We start from the raw sequence: 21,302 nt of genomic DNA on the forward strand, positions 1-21,302 counted from the left end.
ATGAGAAGGTGAGAAAACTTCTCTAATTTTTTTTTTGAAAACTTCTCTAATTTTATAAAAATGAATTAAATAGTCACAATGCTGCAGCTGGGACTGGGGGTGTGGGCCAAATGATAAAGCAAATGCTTAAAATGCACAAGGATGTGGGTCTGATCTCTTAACACACACACAAAAAAAGCTCACAATTCCAACATTTCCTTTTTTATAATTAATTTTAAAATTTTTACTAGTACATATTTACAGTATATGATCACATTCATTGTTCTTTCCTTTTTATTTTTTTTTAATTTAAAAAAATCTTAATTGGCTTTCCGTTCAATTCTAGAAACACTTTATGGGCAACACTTCATTCCATAATCATGATGGCAACTTTGCAGCAGTAGATCCCAATTACTTTGATATGGCAAGCCACATAGTTAAAGTATTTTATTATGTAATTGTGTCTTTTTTTTACTATCCATCTACTCTCTATCTACTACCCATGGATCTACCATCTATGTATGTATGTATGTATGTATGTATGCATATATGTATTTGAGACAGTGTCTCTCTATGTAGGTATAGTAGTGCAAGCCTCTAATTCCAGCATTTGGGAGGCTGAGGCAGGAGGATCACCTCGAGTTTGAGGTCACCTTGCGCTACATAATGAGTTCAAGACCAGCCTGAACTACATAGTGAGGCCCAATCTCAAAAAACAAAGAAAAAAACCCCAACAAAACAAACAAACAAGATTTTCTCTACTTCTGTAATTATAAAAATATTTTTCTATAGTGGACCCTCAAGTCACAACTGGATTGACATACAAACAACTTGGGTTACAACTGCCATTTTAGTTTTAACTTACAGACAGTCTTGGATTATGACCTAAATGCCAGCCACTTGTGCTTCCAGATGGCCTCAGATACAGATTTAACCCTTAAAGAGTTCTGGATTTATTGAGAAATCCTGGGCCAGTGTCTCTCTACGATACCGAGCTCTGCCTGTACACAGGAGAAAGAATTTGAAGGCTGTGTAGAGGAGCCTGAGCCTTCCACTGACCAATCTGAGTTACAACCAGCCCTCGTGAAGAACTGAGTTTGTAATTCTAGGGTCCATTGTATTTTAATCATTTTATAATTTTATTTACATATTTAACCTGTTGGAAATATATGGCATAGATAGATTCTTTTTTAGATAGATTCTTTTTTAAAGTCAACCACTATATATTTAGACCAAGGCTTACTGCTTTAGAATAATGACTAGTAAAAACGATTCTATTGCATGATAATTACATTCAATTATGTGATTGGCACATTAATGTCTGTTTAAAGGAACTGCTAATCCAAACTGGTTTGAATACACTGTTCTTTCGGTAGTAAGACCATCTGAGGACAAGAAAAGAGAATGTAAGGGCCTGGTAGAAGGATGCCTGGGAATGAGGGATGGGAGGAAAGAGGACCAGACAAAGCAAACAGGAAGGAGGGAATCTGAGGTAGGAGGCTGTAGAAGGAGAGAGGCTCACAGGCTCCAAGTAAGTCGCGCTGGGGCAAATCCACCTTGAGATATTGCTGTCAGGTATAATGGAGTGGAAATACTGATTAGCAGATTAACCCCAGTTTTCTGACAATCTGTTAGTGACTACAAAGTTTCACAGACATAAATGGACCTCAAATTACAGTCGTAGATGAAAAAAATCATAAAAGTAGCTTACATGTCTGCCTATAAATATAATTTATAGTATTTGTATGTTTCTTTTTTTATGCTTTATATTGTATATTTATTTATGTCAAAGGTGTGGTCAGACTTACAAATGAATCTGACTTATGGACGTTCTTGTTCCTAAGTAGGGGACTTACAGTACTGATAATGTGCTGTAGAAAGTAATGTCCAAAATACTGTAAAACCTACTCTGATAACCTTGTAGTATTTATAAAGGTCTTAAAGGTCACAGAGCCTTCAAAAAGCAATTACTTCAATCCCCGGAACCAAAAAAAAGCAATTACTTCATCTGGTCCTAACAATGAGAACAGGCAGAACACATCCCTTAGTTCAAGGTCAATGATTCTTTTTTGCGGTACCAGGGATCAAACTCAGGACCTTGTGCTTTCACTGCAGGTACGATGCCACTGATTTATATCCCCAGCCCAAGGTCAATGATTCTTAAGTCCAGATGACTGAGGGCCTAGTAAGCTACACAGCCTGAAGCCTGGTCCAGTCTGTAAGGTGCAGTGGTGAAGAGCCTAGATCTGAAATCCAAACTGAGGAACTGATTAGAATATACACCTTGAGCCTCAGTTTCCCCTCTGCAAAGTGGGACATGGGAAGGAAGTCTTGAGCAAATGCACACAAGCAGTTGAGCAGTGTCTGATGACCTTGTTAAAATGCAGGTTGACTCAGGTCTAGGGTGGGAGTTGAAGTTTCAAATGTCTACCAGGTTCCAGAAGACGCTGCTGCTGCTCACCTGCAGGCTGGGTGTTCATGTCTCCAACCTACTTCACTCCTGAGTGCAGGAGCCACCGACAGCTACGGGGGACACAGCAGGTGGCCCACTATTGGCTCTGGGGTGCACTTACACCCTGCCTAGGATACTGCTGAGGGAGGATCAGGACTCTGGGTTTCATCCAGCTTCCTATACTTAGTGATTTTTTTTTTTTCTCTGAAAACTCTGGACACTGCTCTGGAAAAGACTGGTACCAACAGGAAAGAAACTGCTGCATCTTCTTCAGTCCTCCTATGACAGCACAGGTTTTCATTTCTATGAAATGGAAATGTGGTAAGCTGGTTGATTAGGTAGGTAAATGCTTTTGTTTTGTTTTGTTCTGATTTGGTTTTTGGTTTTTTGAGACAGGGTCTTGCTGTGTAGTTCAGGCTGGCCTTGCACTCATGGCGATCCTCTTGCCTTAGCCTGCACAGTGCCAGGTGGTGTGCACCACCATACCTGGCCTAGCAGTCTTTATCGCTATCTGAAATGCCATCTTTGCTATCTATTGAATTCCATTAATTCCTAGGATAGTTTTTTTCCTTAGGTCTGTTTCTGAAAAAACTATTCTTTATTCATGGTACTGGGAATTGAATTCATGGGTACTCTACCACTGACCTATATCCTTGCCCTTTTAAAAATTTTATTTTGAGATAGGCTTTCCCTAAGTTTCCCAGCCTAGCAATCAATCTGTGATTCTCCTGCCTCAGTCTCCCCCGTAGCTGGGATTAAAGGCATGTGCCAGCAGGTTCTGCAAACTGTCATTTTTAAAAAAATTGATTTATGTGTTTATTCTTATGAAAGGTCCAAGATGTTAGCTTTGTATGTTAATTCTGTAACTTTAAAATTATAAAATAGGATCCCACTAATTAATTCTATACTTTTATGGCTACCTTTTTTTTTTCAGTACCAGGAATTGAACTCAGGACCTGTGCTTGTAAGGCAGGTGTGGCGCCACTGAGCTAAACCCTGGCTATGGTTACCTTTTTGTTTATTCTCAAATACTGACTCTTCCAAATCAGTTCCAAATAATATAGGATTATCTATCTTCCAAAAGAAAAACAAAATCCCAATGAGAGGCAACTGAATTGAGATCTAGAAAAAAGGAAAATCAACATTTTCATGATATAGCATTCCTATCCAAGAAAGTATCTCTTTCCATTTAGCCAGTCCCTCTTTTATGTCCTTTAAGTAAAACTATTTTCTTCATTCATATTTTACATATTTCTTGTGAACTAAACTCTCTTAATTTTGAATGCCATTTTTAAATGAAAAAAAGTAATGAAAAAATTTCATACAGTACCTTTTCTAAAGCAATGTGTAGTTCTTTCTCATGTTCTGGTGGCAGTCTTAGAAGCAGAACTTGACAAGCATCTTTAATCAGTGGGACAACACTGAGAAATATTAATACAGCGATAAAAAGAGAACAGAGGGGATCAGCAATGAACCACCCGAACTGCTCTATCAGAATTGTAGACACGATCACACCAATACTGCCAAGTGTGTCTGCCAAAACATGTAGAAATACACCTACAGATAAAATATACAACAAGAACATTAAAAATTAAGGTGCATCTAATTTAATTCTTTCACCTATCCTACCAGTATTTCTGGGTACCTACTAGGCACCATGAACCTTGCTAGTGGCTGGTAATTCAAAATGACTAAAATGGAGTCACTGTTTTTAAGGTATTTTGAGTACAAAAGGTAAAGATGTGGGCAAGCTAAGGACACAGTGTGCTAAGTTTTAAGACTCTTTGGTTTGTCTGGAAAGGTATCATAAAACTTAGGCTTCAGTTTTTGACTTACCCATATTCTTTATATTAAACAGCAAGAAGCGATTACTATATCCCCATATATATATACACGTGTATATATATATACATACGTATATATATATACACGTGTATATATATATACGTGTATATATATATATATATATTTATTTTTTTGGGGGGGTACCAGGGATCGAACTCAGGTCCTTGAGCTTTCAAGACAGGCAGCAGAACCGCTGAGCTAAATCCCTGCACCCCCCATTTTTTATAATACATCACCTCCTTTCCTTTTTCGTGAAAGTTCACAATGGTATATTTCAACCTTTCCCAGCAACCAATATTTATTCATCTGCCAGTATGAAAATGATTTTATTGGGGCTGAGGATCTAGCTCAGTGGTAGGGGTGCTAGTCTGCTGGGCAAGCTTGAGGGTGTGGATTTATTCCTCTTTATCACAAAACAAAATGAATGTATAATTATAATTTATTTAAAAATGGAATTTATGAACAAATGCATCCTCCCTCCCTCTGTCCCTCTCTTCCCTCCTACCTCCCTCTTTCCCTGCCCACTTCCCTCCTCCCTGTTTTGGGGTGCTGAAGATCAAACCCAGGCCCTCACTTACTAGGCAAGCACTATACCACTGAGCTACATCCCCAGCCCTTTTCATTTTTTCAAAAATGTTCTTTATTGTGGTAAGAACACTTAACATGAGCTTTACCCTCTTAATGGTATCATACATCCATAGTGCTTATGGATACAATGTTATACAGTAGATCTCCAAAACTTACTTTGCTTAACTGAGACTTTCGCCTGCTGACTAGCAGTCTTCATTTCTCCCTCTCTAGTCACCACTATTCTGTGCTTTGATTCTATGAATGTCATCACATGCTAGTGGAATCATGTAGTAACTATCTTTCTGTGATGAGCTTATTTAACTTACCATAATCTCAAGGTTCTTCCATGTTGTTGAATATTACAGAATTTCCTTTGTTTTTAAGGTTGAGTAATATTCCATTTTACTTATATAAGCATGAGTGTTTTCTTTTTTGGTTGAGACAGGGTCTTGCTATGTAGCTCAGGCTGGCCTCAAACTTGTGTCAATCCTCCTGCCTCAGCCTCCTGAGTGCTGGGGTTATAGGAATGTACCACCACTACTACTAGCACATGAGCATTTTCTATAGCACATGACTTTAGACCCATTTTGGGGGCACATACTGCTTTTTCTTCTTTTGAGAAAGTGTCTCACTATGTAGTCTAGGCTGGCACTGAACTCACTATGTGGCACAGGCTGACTTCAAATTTGCCATCCTCTTGCCTCAGCCTCCTGAGTGCTAGGATTATAGGCATGTAGCAACAAGCCTGACTGCCACATACTGCTTTTTATAAATGCAATTGTACAAGAAGGCCAATATTTAATAAAAACAAACACAGGATTATCAATTGAGAAGACAGGAGAAAGGTAGGACAGTACTTTGCAAGGACTTACCCCTCATGTTAGCATTCATGCCTCCACCTAAGAATCCGTGACTGTGACCGTGCCCATGGTCACTGTGTCCATGCGTGTGGTGTGAATGGCTATGATCAGATGAGTGGCAGCTTCCTTGAGAAGGTCCATGGCTGTGACTATGGGCCTGGCTAAAGGCACAGATTCCAATAAGGTTTACAATCAGCCCTCCAACTGAGACTGGCTAGCAAAAGGAGAACAGAAAATCTTTAAGTTTGTAATTTTAAAAATAAACTTGTTATTTAAAATTACATAGCTATATGTTTTTGTTTATATTTTTGAAAATATTCAGAGTAAAACCTAAGTTCCATAAGCACAAAATGTTAAAAACGTGAATTTTAAGGCCAGGGATTTAGCTCAGTGGCTCCATGTCTGCCTGGCAAGATCCTGAGTTCGATCTCCAGTACCAAAAAAAAATGTGAATTTTAGAAGAATCATTTTAACTTTCAAATACCAAACAAAACTGACAAGTTTGGATTTACTTTACATAAGTGATTTAAAAGTACATAACCAAGTACGTGGTTTATGTATAGGTAAATGGTGCAAAGTTTTGTTTATTTAGAGTTTGAAAGTACTGCTCACCATGGCAAGGACACACTGTATTTCAAATCTTGCTTATACAACTAGGTAAATTTCAACAATTTGTATAATAATGATTGTATTATATTAACTAGTGGATTCCAAATACAGTCTACTGTGCCTTTTAGTTTTTAATTCTTTTTTTTTTTGGTACTGGGGATCGAACTCTGGTCCTTGCATTTGTGAGGCAGGCAGCAGAACCACTGAGCTAAATCCCTGGCCCTAATTTTTAATTCTTTATTTTGTATTTTGAGACAGGGTCCCACTAACTTCCCAGGCTACCCTTGCATTTGCCATCCTCTTGCCTCAGTTTTCTGAGTAGCTGGGATTACACCATGAACCAGCATGCCTGGCCTTACTGTGCCTTTATAGTAAAATTTTCTGTTGTAAAAAAGGCATAATGAAAATGCAACATACAGTAGCAATTGCTCAACTTTTTAAACAAAGTTAATAAAATTATCTTGACTTAATAGTGCCACAATAATACTCCAAAGGACAAGCAGTTAGCTTTCTCCTCTTTCATAAAATTATTTTGAAGAATAGCTCACTGTACTAATTTACATATATCCGTATTTTTTTCCTTTAAAGAAATCAATTTGTTTTATAAAACGTAAATATAAAAATGAGGGATACAAATAATTTTAGCCATTTTTAGGCATAGTAAAGAAGAGATTTACTTTAGTAAACATGTATGGGGCTTATTTACTTCTTGTGACTCAGACCACTGGTCTGCCAAAATTTAAAATTTCAGTTAGCTTTGGAAGTTTGTTATAAGTTAATGAGTCTGAATGAAATCAAATACTGCTTATGGAAACTCTACCATCTTATAAATACTTCTCTACTGAGAAAGACTTTATTTTTGCATATTTCATCAGAAAAAAGGGGAGGTGAAAGTCACCTGTAATTCTACCCTCAGAGTAGTACATTTTCTATGTATATACTAATATACATTTATTTATTTTAAAACCAATAACAGAATTGCATTATTTTGCAATTTTTCACTTCGTACATCTTATAGATATTTTTCATGCCAGTACCTATCTCATTCTTTTAACTAGCTGCATAATATTCTATTATATGGACGAGAAATTTATTTGACTAGTCCTTTCACTGGTACACATTTATTTATTTCCACTTTTTTCACTATTATAAACAGTGACACAACAAATCACATACTTCTGAATACTTGTGTAAATGTTTCTTTATGATATTTTTCTCTTTGGTGCTGGGGATTATACTCATGGCCTTGTACATGTTAACCATATGACTTACTCTCTCATTGCTTCTGTACGGTAAACACTAAAGGTTAAAAGATATAGGCATTGCCAGATGTATTGGCATATGCCTGTAATCCCAGTTAACTGGGAGGCTAAAAGAGGATCATAAATTTGAGGCCAGACTTTTGTCTCAAAAATTAAAAAGGGCTTGGGATGTGGCTTAGTGCTCGAGTTCAATCTCCAGTACCATTAAAAAAAAAGAAAAAAAAAAAGAGCTTTTAAAGATTCAATGTGTATTTCTAAACTGTATTCCAAAAACATTTAGTACTAATGTATGCTTCCAGGAACAAGATTCAGAACTGCTTTAAGTCATTTGATGATTAATCGCTAATTTTCCTAGTATGAAGAAGATGCTACAATCAAACAGTTAATGATACATAATTTAGGTTCTGAATTAAAACACATTTTAATTGTGGAAGAATGATTAATTAAATAACTGTTAATGTTGTTAAAAAGAGGAATGTGCAAGGTTCAGTGGGAATATTGAGAGAAGGAATCTAAGGAACTGTGGGAGGGAATATAAAAGAGGAAGGATTAAGGAAAAAAGGACAAACAGGTGAGCAAAATCTTAAGGGAGGATGTGTAGGGTAGGAGTTGGGGTGGTGCATGCCAACTATTGGAGACAGCACACAAAAAGGTCTGGAAGTACGGGGAGAATATTAAACATTTCTATAGTAGTGAAATAATCTATGGAGTAAAACCTTTAAAATTTTAATTTTTTTTCTGATTTTATCTCTAACATTACAAATTTCCTCAGGTATTTAAAAATACATCTTCAAACAAAAACATTTAAAAAGTCAGAAACCTATATTGTACGTTTTATTATATACTCTAATATTTTAACTACTAAAATATTGGAGAAAAGGATTAATTAATTTCTAAGATTCAGCATCTAATTTCTAAGATTCAAATATTGATAGTTTTCCCTTATCCTCATGGGATATGTTAAGACCCCGCCCCCTCCCACAGGTGGTTCCAGGACTAACAACAAAAAAAAGACCCCCAGCGGATATCTAAAACCATGGTTAAGACCAGACCCTATATATACTGTATCTTTTCCTGCACATACATGCTCATGATAAAGTTTAACTTATACGTATAAGTTAACGTTAGGCACAATAAAAGTTTAATAAGAATGATTAGTGTATGTGCTGCCGAAGCAAGCACTAACAAGAATGATTAATAATAAAATGGAGCAATTATAAACATGTAGTAGAAGCCAGTTATACTCTGGAATTTTTTTTTTCTCCCAGTACCGGGGATTGAACTCAGGACCTTATGCTTGCCAGGCAGGTGTGGCACACTGAGCTACATCCCTGACTCTAGAATTATTTATAGAATTTTCTATTTAATATTTTCAGACCATGGTTAATTGTAGGTAACTAAAGTTGCAGACAGAAAAACCATGGGATAAGGGACAGATACTATGTAGCAAGAAAAGAAGTTGATTTAAATAAAACTAAAATAAAACTTTCTAGATCAATAAATGCTAGAAAAACTGTAAATCTGAGTAGAAATTCAAATAGGAAAAGGAAAAGACTTACTGTCAACATGTTTGTATCTAATTCCGGAGGATCAATCAGTCTAGCCACTGACTCCATAAACACAAAAAAAGCTATCACTATTAAAAAAAGTCCATTAATGAATCCAGAGAGAATTTCTATTCGGCCATACCTAAAAACACAGTAATTTTTAGAAAAGGAAAATAAGTATTTAATAACATTACTATTTTACTAATGAGGAAACAAGTCCAGATTTTCAAACTACTAAATAAATAATAGAAAATTACCAATATTTAAAGTATCGTATTAATACTGGGCAGTCCTTCCACAGATATTTCTGTTGAAATTTTACATATTCAAAGTCCTTCTTTAGTGTCTCTCTTACAAAAATTCTTTCCTAATTCTTAGTAAGAAGTTATTTCTTTTTTTAAATCCTTGATGTGCTCTGTATCTGTTGTGGCACATAGATTTTTGCTTTGTGCCAAAATTATCTGTACTTTTGGTTCATCTAACATTAAAGATATAACCAGTTGAGAGTAAGAGCTAAATTTACTAATTTAGTATTCTTATCAAAATACCATGCACAAAAGATTCTAATATTATTATACTTAATGAACATTTTTATGTATAGCTACTTCAAATTTTGAATGTTCTTTTTAACAAACACTAAGTTAAAAAGAAGTCTTTTTAACAACCATGCATATTCCACTTCCTCAAAGAAAAACCAAGAAAAAAACCACCTTGGGCAAAGATCCTAAGATTTTAACTTCTTTTTTGCTCTTTGCCCATGAAAAGAACTTGCCAGCGAGTTTAACCTTGAGTTCACTATTGTATTTAGCAAATGCTTAGTTCGTATCTACTTCAAACTAAAGAAAAATGAAGACCTTAAAATTATCTCTATTAAAAGTAATACATTTTTATTCCCTTCCATGGAATTTGCACCCTGATTTTTCACTGTACCATGTTACCTTGATAGACAATGTACCTACCCATAGGAGAAAATCCGAGTTGCTTTCCATCGACTCATCAGAGCAGCAAAAAGTCCCATGACCAAAGCAGAGCAATCAAAGAGCATGTGGAATCCATCTGAGATCAGACCAAGACTATTCGTCAACACACCATAGAATAATTCCACAAAGGTAAAGAGCTAAAAAATGTTTAAAAACAGTATTAGAGGAGGATGTTGGGGAATACATTACAACAGAGATTTAAGATTTATCAGAATTTAATCATGAGGATTTTAACCTTTAATTACCAAAACCTTCTTGGAAGATCTACTCAAAGTCTGCTTTAGTTAATTCCATTTATACTAGAAACCTCATTTTATATAAATTGTAAGAAACTATGCTAAACCAGATATATTCATTTTATAAGCTGTTTAAAAGGAGGCATGGTAGCTTTATTTATATCTGCAAAAACCAATAAACGAGGCGCTAAAATGTTATCTATCAGTGGTCTGTAGTGACATCGTATAAGGAGATAAAAATCTGAAAAGCTACTTTATTTATGGACTCAAAATAGCATACTGAACGATTCCATAGTATCTTGTTTAAGTAGTCGAATATGGTGCTGTGATCTTGACAAATACTTAAGAGAAAATATAAATTTTAGTCTGTTTCTAACAGAAATTTGTGAAGTACTAAAATGATGTCATTCTGTCAAAATCAAAATATTGATCTTTTAAGATATGCCACGAATACTTAAAAGTCTTACCAGATTCAAGCACAGGAAGTAAAAGATCTGCCTAGAGTCACTCTCCTCAAGAATCTGTTTTAGTGATTCCTTAATAAACCTAGGGACGGATTGAGAGCTATGCTGAAAAGCATCACCCATGAAGTTATAAAGAGGTGTTCCTTCAGGAGAATATCCAATAAGGGTACCTTTCTGTCCTCTCTTAGAGGGAGACGATAAGATGTTGGCAGCTACAAAGAAAAAAGAAGTATATTATAGAAGTTTTAAAAAGTTAAAGCTACCAAAAACACAGTAACTGCTAGCAAGCAATGACATGCAAATACTGAACAATTTCTAAAGCCAAGTAAATAAATGATTTGAACATCAGAATCTATAAAAGTAAATTTGTTAAAAATAAATCTATAAAAACAAATGATTTAAACATCAGAATCTATAAAAATAAATTTGTAATCTATAAAAATAAATTTGAAAATGCTTACACAAAACGAAGAACACAGCACTCACGACCACTCCTCCAGACAGGACATGTTCCGTGCTCTCCTGGTGTGTGGCTCTGTTCATAGTCCGAAGCTGGTCTGTTATTGGGTGTGTCCAAAAATTTCCCAAGAGGAGAGCACTAATAAGTATGGGAAAGGATCCATAGCGGGCACATTTAGAAACTTCCATTTTGACTGAACAAATGGAATCCACATAGAAATCCAGGATCATAACAAAAAAGATAACCGTTGTGAAAGGCATAATGAGAGAAAACCAAGATTCAACTTTACTCTAGAAATGAAAAACAAACAAACAAAAACTGGTCAGTATTATATATATGTATATATAAAGTTCATATTTTACAAGATGTTTTGGTTATATATAAACAAATGTTCTCATGATTCATAAAATGCTAATATATAAGAAATACAGGGCCAGGGATATAGCTCAGTGGTGCCGACGCCTGCCTTGTGAGCGCAAGGTCCCAAGTTTGATCCCTGGTACCAAAAAAAAAAAAAGAAATACAAGATATTGGTACATTTCCCTACTATTTTCTGAATAATTTAAAAGAAAGTACTGTTGGGCTGGGGATTTAGCTCAGTGGTGCTTTTATAAATATGAGGTGACCTATAATCCCTGAGTCTGACAGTTTTTTCAACTAATTCCTTTGGACCATAGGAATGTGAAAGATGCATTAATGTAATAGTATTTGACTTGTATTTTTTATAAACAATAAAATCAGCTCCAAATTAAAAAAAAAAACTACAAAGGAAAAGCAAAGATACTTTCAATTGCAATTTATTTTTTTTACTTTTTTTTCAATTGCAATTTAAAACAAAATACAATGTATTGAACAGAACTGGGTGTTGTAGTGCATACCTGTAACACCTGTAGTACTTGGGAGGCTGAAGCAGAAGGATCACTTTGAGTTCTAGGCCAGCCTGAGCTTCACACAGTGAGTTCAAGGCCAGCGTGAACTCCAGAGCAAGACTCTGTCTCAAAACAAACAAACCAAAAACACAAAAAAAACCCAACAAAAAAACCAAATAAACCATCCCCCAAACAAATAATAATGTGCTAAACAGAAATTTGTTTGTTTGTTTTTTGGTACCAGGATGGAACTTGGAACCTTCCTTTCAGGCGGTGGCACCACTGAGCTAAATACCTGGCCAAACAGAAATTTATAAGTAATAGTAATTTTACTTATTACTAATACATTCTTGCTCTTACCTCCTTTGTCACAGAAAGAACTATGACCCATGGGCACAAGAGAAGCACAGAAACCACCTGGGATAAAGCCTGAAGCCGTTTGGCTCCACCAACATCTATAGAGAGCTTTCTGGAAGCTGCATGAAAACCAACTTTACAACACAAAGCCAGTACTAGCAACAGTACTCCACCCTGTAAGTAAAATGAGATAAGTCTCATTAGAAACACAGACAATATTCAATCCTTAAATATATATTTGAAGAAATGGAGCTGGGGATTTAGCTTAGTGATACAGCACCTGCCTTGCAAGTGCAAGGTCCTGAGTTCGATCCCTGGTACCAAAAAAAAAAAGAAATGGAACTAGTCTTTTTTTTTTCTCATATCCTCAATTACTTAACTACTTAATTGTTGATGGTAGGCAAGTGGGCTACTACTGAGTTATACACCCTGATAGCTTAATCCACCCCCCCACCCCCCCACTGGGATTGAACTCAGGACCTTGTGCTTGTGAGGCAGGCCCAGGGTCACTGAGCTACATCCCCGGTCCTAAATGGACTTTTAAAGTTATAGCTGCTGGCCAGGTGTGGTTGTGCACCCCTGTAATCCCAATACTGGGCAGGAGGATCTCCGTGAGTTTGAGGCCATCCTGGGCAACATATGAGTTCAAGGCAAGCTTGAACTACTGACACTGTCTCAAAACAAAAAGAAAAACAAAGAAACAAAGTTATGGTTGCTATTACTTTTCAGCATCTTGTGCTCACATTAGCAACAAAGAACATACCTTGTGATCTGCCACACCTAAGAAGGCAATTGCTGTGTAAAGCATGTGAGTTAGAGCACTGTCATGATGTCCTTCAGCTAAGGGAGTTATAGTAAAGGAAAAAATTCCAAACATTAACTCTGTGAAGCTTAAATCCTCTTGAAATTTTAGCTACATTATTCTGATCTGCATACAGACTGATGCCCCAAACCTGAATACCCTAAAATAACTTAATGGTTCTCTAAAATCAAAAAATCTAAAATTTAATTTTGGGAAATAGTTTATAAACTGGAATGGCTTATGTTTCTTTTGTTGTCTCCAAAACAGGTATAATAATGCTAAGATATACTGGCTGAAGTTTAGTATTTCATCTCCAAAAGACATGCATATGTAGTGTAAGTAGGACAAAAGGACAACAACAAAGCATCTCCCTGAACCACTCTTGTCTAGTAGAATTAAGGTTGTACTTTAGACTAACATAAAATCAGTCTTGAACTTGTCACCTAAGCCCCAGCAAAGCAAGCAGCAAGTAAAAGTGGCTGGGTGAGGAATACAGGTTGTATCACAAGCAACCTGGAGCTTTATTAAAGTCATGTTTCCCTGCTCATTGAGACAAAATAATTATTTTACTAATAAGCTTTTAGGGCAATCACATCAGTAGCCAGAAAAGCCAAAATGAGTGCTTTGAGTTCTCTTAATTGGAGTAGGCAATGGCAGGTGGATAGGAAACAAGGCATAAAGTCAGAAAAAAGCCAGTAGACATATTTGACCAGAAAGGTGTGGTTAGGTAAGAGATGTTCCGAGGCTGAGCTGTAGCAACAATTTAGAGCAAGAAAGTGAAAACCAGATGAAGAAACTGAAATGTTTGTATTGTAGCACCAGGGTATTCTAATATATTCCTTCAATGTCTGAATTTCTGAAATTTTGGGTACTGTTAGAAAACACTGAATGCTCTAAAACATCTAACAGAATGAAACTGTTCATTCTATGAATAATGAGGATGTCCTCATTAATCTATGGAAGTTTCATTCATGATTGATCAGTTTAGTTCATTCATCTCTTCTTTCCCATTCTGCAGTCTTCTATAATTCCACAAGTCTTTACATAACTCCCATCTGCTGCAAAAAGGATACGGTGCTCAGCCATTTTAGCCAGGAGATCATCATTGTCGAAAAGCAATAAACAGATCACAGCAATAATGAAAAAAGCAGCTCCCCTGGTCTGAAAATGAAACAAAAAAAATAACAAAGGATAGTTTTTTCAAGGGTTGATTCTTAATATGACAACTACACAAATGCTAGAGAAACATTACCAAAAAAATTTAAAAAATAACATGACATTATAAAATATAAAAATAAAGTGATCCAACAAATTCTGTAGAATATTTTAAGAGCAATTAAGACACCTAATATTGACATCTTAAATTATTTCCTTGCTAACATGGCTAGCCATGTTAATATGAACAAACTGTTAATGTTTACAGAATCAATCTTCCTAAATGTTATTTTAAATCTGGTTGAAAAGCCTCAATTAAAGAATAATTAGTAGGGACTTCCACTGTATAACTTGCAAGGGAGAGGAGGCTATTATTGTTTCTACTTGTTCTAAGGAAAAAGAATCATGAGGCCATGTTAAGAAAATTAGCAAAGTCATTTTTAAGATCCAGTAAAGGTGTAAAGGAGTTAAGCTGGTAAGGTTTTTTTTTGGTACTGCGGATCGAACTCGCGACCTTGCACTTGCGAGGCAGGCAGCAGAACCACTAAGCTAAATCCCTGGCCCGCAAGCTGGTAAGTTTTTAAAGTTTATGTTCTCATTTCAGGCAAAGAAATTTGACAAAAGAAAATTTTACAAAGGACATATTAGCCTCATTTATGTAAATATTTCAGAAAGTGAGGTATAAAAACTCTAAACTATCATTACTATACATTTATACTTATGAATTTACAGGTACTTCCTGTATAATATATATACTTACAATACTGTATATGTAACACTCCATATATTTATATGTAAGTATATTATAAATACTTCTAATGGAAGTACAATGCAATATTTCTAGTAAATAAAAATTTAATGGGCTGGGGATTTAGCTCAGTGGTGCCACTGCCTGCCTTGCAAGTGCAAGGTCCTGATCCCTGGTACCAAAAAAAAAATTGAAATGAAAAGTGAAGATACCATTCTATTCATATGTGATTACCACCCAATTCTCAATGTGGTATTATGACAAAACTCAGTACATATTAAAACACTAAAATACAGAGATGTTATTTATTAATTTATTGAGACAAGGTCTCCCTATGTAGTTCAGGCTGGCCTTGAACTCATGGCAATGCTCCTGCCTCAGTATCTCAAGTGTTGGGATAACAGGTGTGGGCCACCATGCCTGGCAATAATAACCTTTTATTAACAAAGAGGGCAACTGAAAGTTCTGTCATGCTTCAGAATCATTTAAAAAAAATCACCACTTCTGGTCAGGTCTTTGATTCATTACTGAGAGGATATATAAGATCTATACTCTCATTTCTGATTATTAGTACTGCCTATTTTGAAATAATTTGTATTTTTAAATATATTTTTATTCCTATTAATTTTATAAGATATTAGGTTTTAATTTGGCATATTTTCATACATGCATAAAACATTTTGATCAGATCCACCTACCTTCCTTATATCCCCTCCTGCCATTACCTTCCTTTTGTAGAACTTAAGTGTTTTTCTTAACTGATGTGATTGATATTTTAAAAGAAATGTAAAACTTTATTTGTGGTAATTTCTGTTAAGTTTTCCCCATTGCTTTAATACTCAGAAAGTTCTTTTCTACTTTATACTGTAGATTATCTTGTTGTACATTGTTAGATGTGTGTGTGTGTGTGTGTGTGTGTGTGTGTGTGTGTGGCACTAGGGATTGAACCCAGGGCCTTTGAATTAACATAGACCCTGTCTCCAAATGAAACAAAGGAGCACTGCCATTTTAAAACTTATTTTGAGAAAAGGTCTATGTTTCCTTGGCCAGGCTTAAACTTGAAATCCTCCTACCTCAGCCTCCTATAGTGCTAGATTATAGGCACATGTCACCACATCCAACTTTTTTTTTTTTTTGGTACCGGGGATTGAACTCAGGACCTTGCACTTGTGAGGGCAGGCAGCAGCTCCACTGAACTAAATCCCCGGGCCCAGCTTATTTTTTTTTTAACACATAAAACTTTAATGCACTTGAAATTTTGAAGTGCTACATGAATAGGGGGAAAGGACAAACTGGTGGCCTATGCTTTAATATTAACCACTCAATTTGAGAGCCAGGTGCTTTCTTATTGTGCTCTAAACTTGGCAGGTTATTTTGTTCACTTGATTAGTCTTCCCCCTTTATTTCTTTGCTTAAAATTCCCTTGCAGGACAGACACTATTATCTTTGTCTTTACTTCTCTTTTCCTGCATTTAGGACAATGCACCACTCATAGGAAATTTTAAATTTGCTAAGACAGAAACACTGTGGCTCTCACAGTTTATAACTGTAGATTTGGAACTCATTTTCCAGAAGAGTATAATAGGTGAATTACTTAAATGTATAGGGATGTTAATTGGCAAAGTGTTGGATAAATGTTCATTAGACTTTATTTTAATGAAAAAACATTTTATTAGTACATGTTTGTAGTACATAATGTTTACATTTCTTGTGGAGCTGATACATATACATTACATGTTTCAATTCTTTTTTTTCATCTTTTGCACTTCTCTTCCTCCCTCCAGTCTCTTGATTCTTTTCCCCTTTGAGAAAGATCTATCTCCCTACTCCCTATTATCTTTTATTTTGCTTGCTTTCTCCTTCTTTCTTTCTACTTATTTATTTTTGGTACTGGGGATTCAACTCAGGATCTTGTGCTTGCAAGGCAGACGGTGGAACCACTGAGCTAAATCCCCGGCCCGCTACTCTTTATAATTTTGGTTTCTCACGTAAGAGAAACCATGCAATATTTAAACTTATGTGATTGACTTATTTCACGTAACATTATCATCTTGAGGTACATCCATTTTCCTACAAATGACTCAAGTTTAACTTTCTTATGGCAGTGCAATATTCCATTATGTGTAAATACCACTTTTCTTTATCCATTTATCAGTTGATAGATATATAGACCACTTCCAAGATTCAGCTGTTGTGAATATGTGGCTATAAACCTGGGTATGCATGTATCACTGTAATAAGATGTCTGTAACTCTTTTGGGAAGATACCTAGAAGGGAATAGCTGGGTCAAGTGGAATTTCCATTTTTAGTGTTTTTTTCTCCCCCCCCCCAGTACCTGGGATCAAACTTAGGACCTTGTGCTTGTGAGGTATGTATGGTGCCACTGAGCTAAATCCCCAGCCCCTATTTTTAGTTTTTTGAGGCATTTCCATACTGATTTCCATAGTGGTTGTAATTTACATTCCCACCAACAATGTAGAAGGGTTCCATTTTCCTCCTACAGCCTCTCCAGCATTTGTTATTATGTGATTTCTTAATGAATAGCCATTCTTTCTGGGGTAAGATGAAATCTCAGTGTTGTTTCAATTCACATTTCTCTAATGGCCAGCAATGCTGAACATTTTTTTATGTATCTACCAGTCATTTGTACTCAGAATTTATTTACTTATTTAGGTTTTTTGAGACAGGGTCTCGCTATGCAGTTCAGGCTGGCCTCGAACTTGTGGTGATCCTCTGGCCTCAGCCTCCCGAGTGGTGGGATTACAGGTGTGCGCCAAGTACTCAGACTTTAAATTTAACAAGCTTATAGGTATTTTCCAAAAATAATTTACAGGGATTAAGAATGAGGTGGGAAAGGGGGTACAGGGACAATATAAAGATCTTTGTGGTGGTGTCAGTATGGTATCTTGTTTGAGGTGGTGATACACAAACCTATACATACCCAAGTGTATGTGAAATTGGTATACTCTGAACAAGGTCTATAGAGTGTACTGATCCAATTTCCTGGTTTTAATAGTGCAGTTTTGTTTGTTAAGAAATAATCTTTGGGGAAAGTGAAAGATACATTGATTTTTACAACTTCTGAGAAATCTATAATCATTTAAAAATAAAAAGATGAAAAATGTTTTTGTAAGAAAAATGTAGAATTAGTATAAAACACTCCTGCATTATTTTGAAATGGTAAAACATAAGATTTTTTTTGCTTTGGATAATATTTTACAACCATGTTTCTCATTTCAAGTCACTGATAATGGAAAATTCTACCTTTGCTGGTCCTCCTCCAGAACTAGTGAACAAAACACTGAGTAATGAGATGACAACAATGTCACTGTGTTCAAATAACAGCAGAGTCCTACAAAGACAAAACATTGTAATTTATGGAATATATCTTTATCAGAAAGGATGAATTCACCTAGAGTAAAAGTATTTCCTTGGTTTCACAAAAAACATTATGAGAAAACTAAGTAGGTAAAATTATCTTGGAAAATATTTTGGTATTTGCCTTAGAGAAGTTGAAGCTAAAAATACAATAATATTACTTCTAGGATTATATTATACAGAGTATACTTAAAAGGCTGCTCATATCAGCATTGCTTGCTGTGGGTCAAAATGAGAAACAACTTACGTATCTACTAAGAAAGTAAATGTTACAGATGAATATTTCCACTGAATGGATTATTATATAGAAATAAGAATGAATGATATTTTATGAACATACAATAAAATACTGAATTTTACACTGAAATTAATTAATTAGTAAATTAATTTTTTTGTGGTGCTGGGGATCAAACCTGGGGCATTGTGCAAGCTAGGCAAGCATTCTACCATTGAGCCATACTGCTATTCCCCCTATTTTCTTTTTTGGAGACAAGATCTTGCTATGTTGCCCTGGCTGGCACTGAACTCCTTGGAGTCAAGTGATCTGCCTCAGCCTCCTGAGTACATGGGACAGGTGTGTGCAACAGCACCCAGCTCTGAAGAGAGCACATTTTAAAAAGGTAAATTTTAAGATATATAAGTTATATTTTAAAAAAACTACTATAAGCTGGTGTGGTAGGGCATACCTGTAATCTCAGCACTTGGGAGGCTGAGGCAGGAGGCCAGCCTAGAATACACAGTGAGTCCAAGGCCAGCCTGAACTACAATATTGAGACCCTGTCTGGAAAAACAAAACAGAACAAAACACCAAAAAACACCAAACCAAACCAACCAACCAACCAACCAACCGACCAAACAAACAAAAAAACCTACCATAAAAATGAGTACCTATATACATTTATCAAACGTGCAAATCTCAAACATAACACTGAATGGGAAAGGCATGTTGCAGAAAAATACATGCAATGTGATTCCATTATATAAAGTAAAAAGCTTGCCACACTAAAAAGAAAAAGCAAGATGTAAAACCCTAAAGAAAAATCAAGGCAGTGGTTATATCAAAGGCAGGGAGGAGGTGGGGGATACAATCAAGAAAGGCTCACAGGGTTTCAAAGGTATTGGGTAAGGTTTCATTTATATTTATTTTTTGTTTTTTGAGACATGGTCTCACATGTAGTTCAGGCTGTCCTTGAATTTGTGGCAATCCTTCTGCCTCAGCCTCCCAAGTGCTGGGATTACAGGTGTGCACTACCACACCTGTCCGGTAAGGTTTTATTTTGGAGGCTGAATGTTAGATAACACTGATGTTTATTTTATTATTCTTTAAACATCTTTATAGCTATATTTATTTATTCTATTTATATATGTAAATATTTTTTTGAAAAAATTAAACATCACAAGTTAAAGGAGGCTTATGGGATCTAAATAGTAACAGATTTCCACCTGCTTTTTAAATACACCTTCATTTTTCTCATTAACCAAAAATCTGTAATGGGAACACACTGATGATAATTTAAGAAAATAAATATATCAACAGTAATACCTAAAATAAGACAAACTATGAAGCACCAAAGGAGCGTTTGTTTTGTTTGTGCAGTACCAAGGGTTGAACCCAGGTTGCGCTACCACTGGGCTCCATCCCCAGCCCTCTTGAGACAGTCTCACTGTCACCTAGGATGGCCTCGAACTTGTGACTTTCCTGCCTCAGACTCCCAAGGAATTGGGATCACAGATGTGCACCACCATGCCTGGCTACCAAAGGAGTCTTTCTCATCAAGAAACTGCACAATAGTTTTAGTAAAGACTAGAGGGGCAGCACTGGTAGTTGTAAGAGGTTTAAAGGTGAGAAGTAGATGACTAAATAAAGAGTCAAGTAAGAATTTAAGGATTCACTTCTTCCTTCCCCACCCTAATGCATAGGGACAGTGATTTAGTAACATGAACTAAAGCATAAATTCATGAGTAAGAAACTTAAAATTTTGCAGATGATAAGAAATAGCACCACGCAATTACATTCAGGCATAAACTGAAAAGCTTTACCCAAGCTTGAGACAGCTTACCCACCCCTCTAGGATGCTGCTGCTACTGTTGATAGGGACTAGGAACCTGGATTTATGCATAGTCTGCACTGCCAAAGCACAGGACAAAGCCAACAGGACTCTACTGGCCGTGAGAGGGAAAAGGACTTCACAAAGCATTCCCCAACCACCACTTTTTACTCTGCCCACCCTACTATTCTGAGAGAGGGCCTTTAAAACATTCTTCACAAGCTGGGTGTGGTGGCACAGACTTGTAATTCCAGCATTTGGGAGGCTGAGGCAGGGGGATCGATGTGAGTTCAGGCCAGCCTGGACTACCTAGTGAGTTTAAGGCCAGACTGAACTACATAGTGAGACCCTGTCTCAAACAAAACAAAAATCCTTCATTTTAGTCTTTAAAAATTTTTTTTTTTTTAAGACAGGTGCCTCACTATGTAGTTCAAACTGGCCTTGAACTCACTAGGTAGCCCAGGCTGGCCTTGAACTATAGCAATCCTCCTGCCTCAGCCTTCAGGGTACTAGGATAATAGGCGAGTACTGGGATAACAGGTGTGTACCACCAGGCCTGGCTTAAATGTTTATTTTTATTAGTACGTGTTTACAGTACACAACAATTCCATTCACTGTGGGCAGTTGGCACATGTATATAACACATCATTTTTTGTGTGTGTGTGGGGGAGATGATGAAC

General features: G+C 36.1%; 1 protein-coding gene across 5 annotated transcripts in view; it reads right to left on the bottom strand.

Annotated features, from left to right (window-relative positions):
* The window catches only part of Slc30a5 (solute carrier family 30 member 5), a 38,075-nt gene that overhangs the window by 3,234 nt on the left and 13,539 nt on the right, over positions 1-21,302 (bottom strand). For 3 of the 5 annotated variants that reach the window (XM_004862836.4, XM_021242935.2, XM_087189502.1), the window contains exons 5-14: positions 18,461-18,548; positions 14,366-14,453; positions 13,254-13,330; positions 12,494-12,664; positions 11,266-11,554; positions 10,808-11,016; positions 10,084-10,241; positions 9,137-9,266; positions 5,719-5,920; positions 3,762-3,988 (exon numbers count right to left, since the gene is read on the bottom strand). In XM_004862836.4, coding sequence (XP_004862893.1) covers positions 3,762-3,988; positions 5,719-5,920; positions 9,137-9,266; positions 10,084-10,241; positions 10,808-11,016; positions 11,266-11,554; positions 12,494-12,664; positions 13,254-13,330; positions 14,366-14,453; positions 18,461-18,548 — 1,639 coding nt within the window. The remainder of the gene's footprint in view (positions 1-3,761; positions 3,989-5,718; positions 5,921-9,136; positions 9,267-10,083; positions 10,242-10,807; positions 11,017-11,265; positions 11,555-12,493; positions 12,665-13,253; positions 13,331-14,365; positions 14,454-18,460; positions 18,549-21,302) is intronic. The other 2 variants (XM_087189504.1, XM_087189503.1) reach the window with 2 other exon arrangements.

Source organism: Heterocephalus glaber, unplaced genomic scaffold (genome assembly GCF_053883595.1).
Source record: "Heterocephalus glaber isolate CG9 unplaced genomic scaffold, H.glaber_assembly_v1.0 deba00001543, whole genome shotgun sequence".
Taxonomy (NCBI): domain Eukaryota; kingdom Metazoa; phylum Chordata; class Mammalia; order Rodentia; family Bathyergidae; genus Heterocephalus; species Heterocephalus glaber.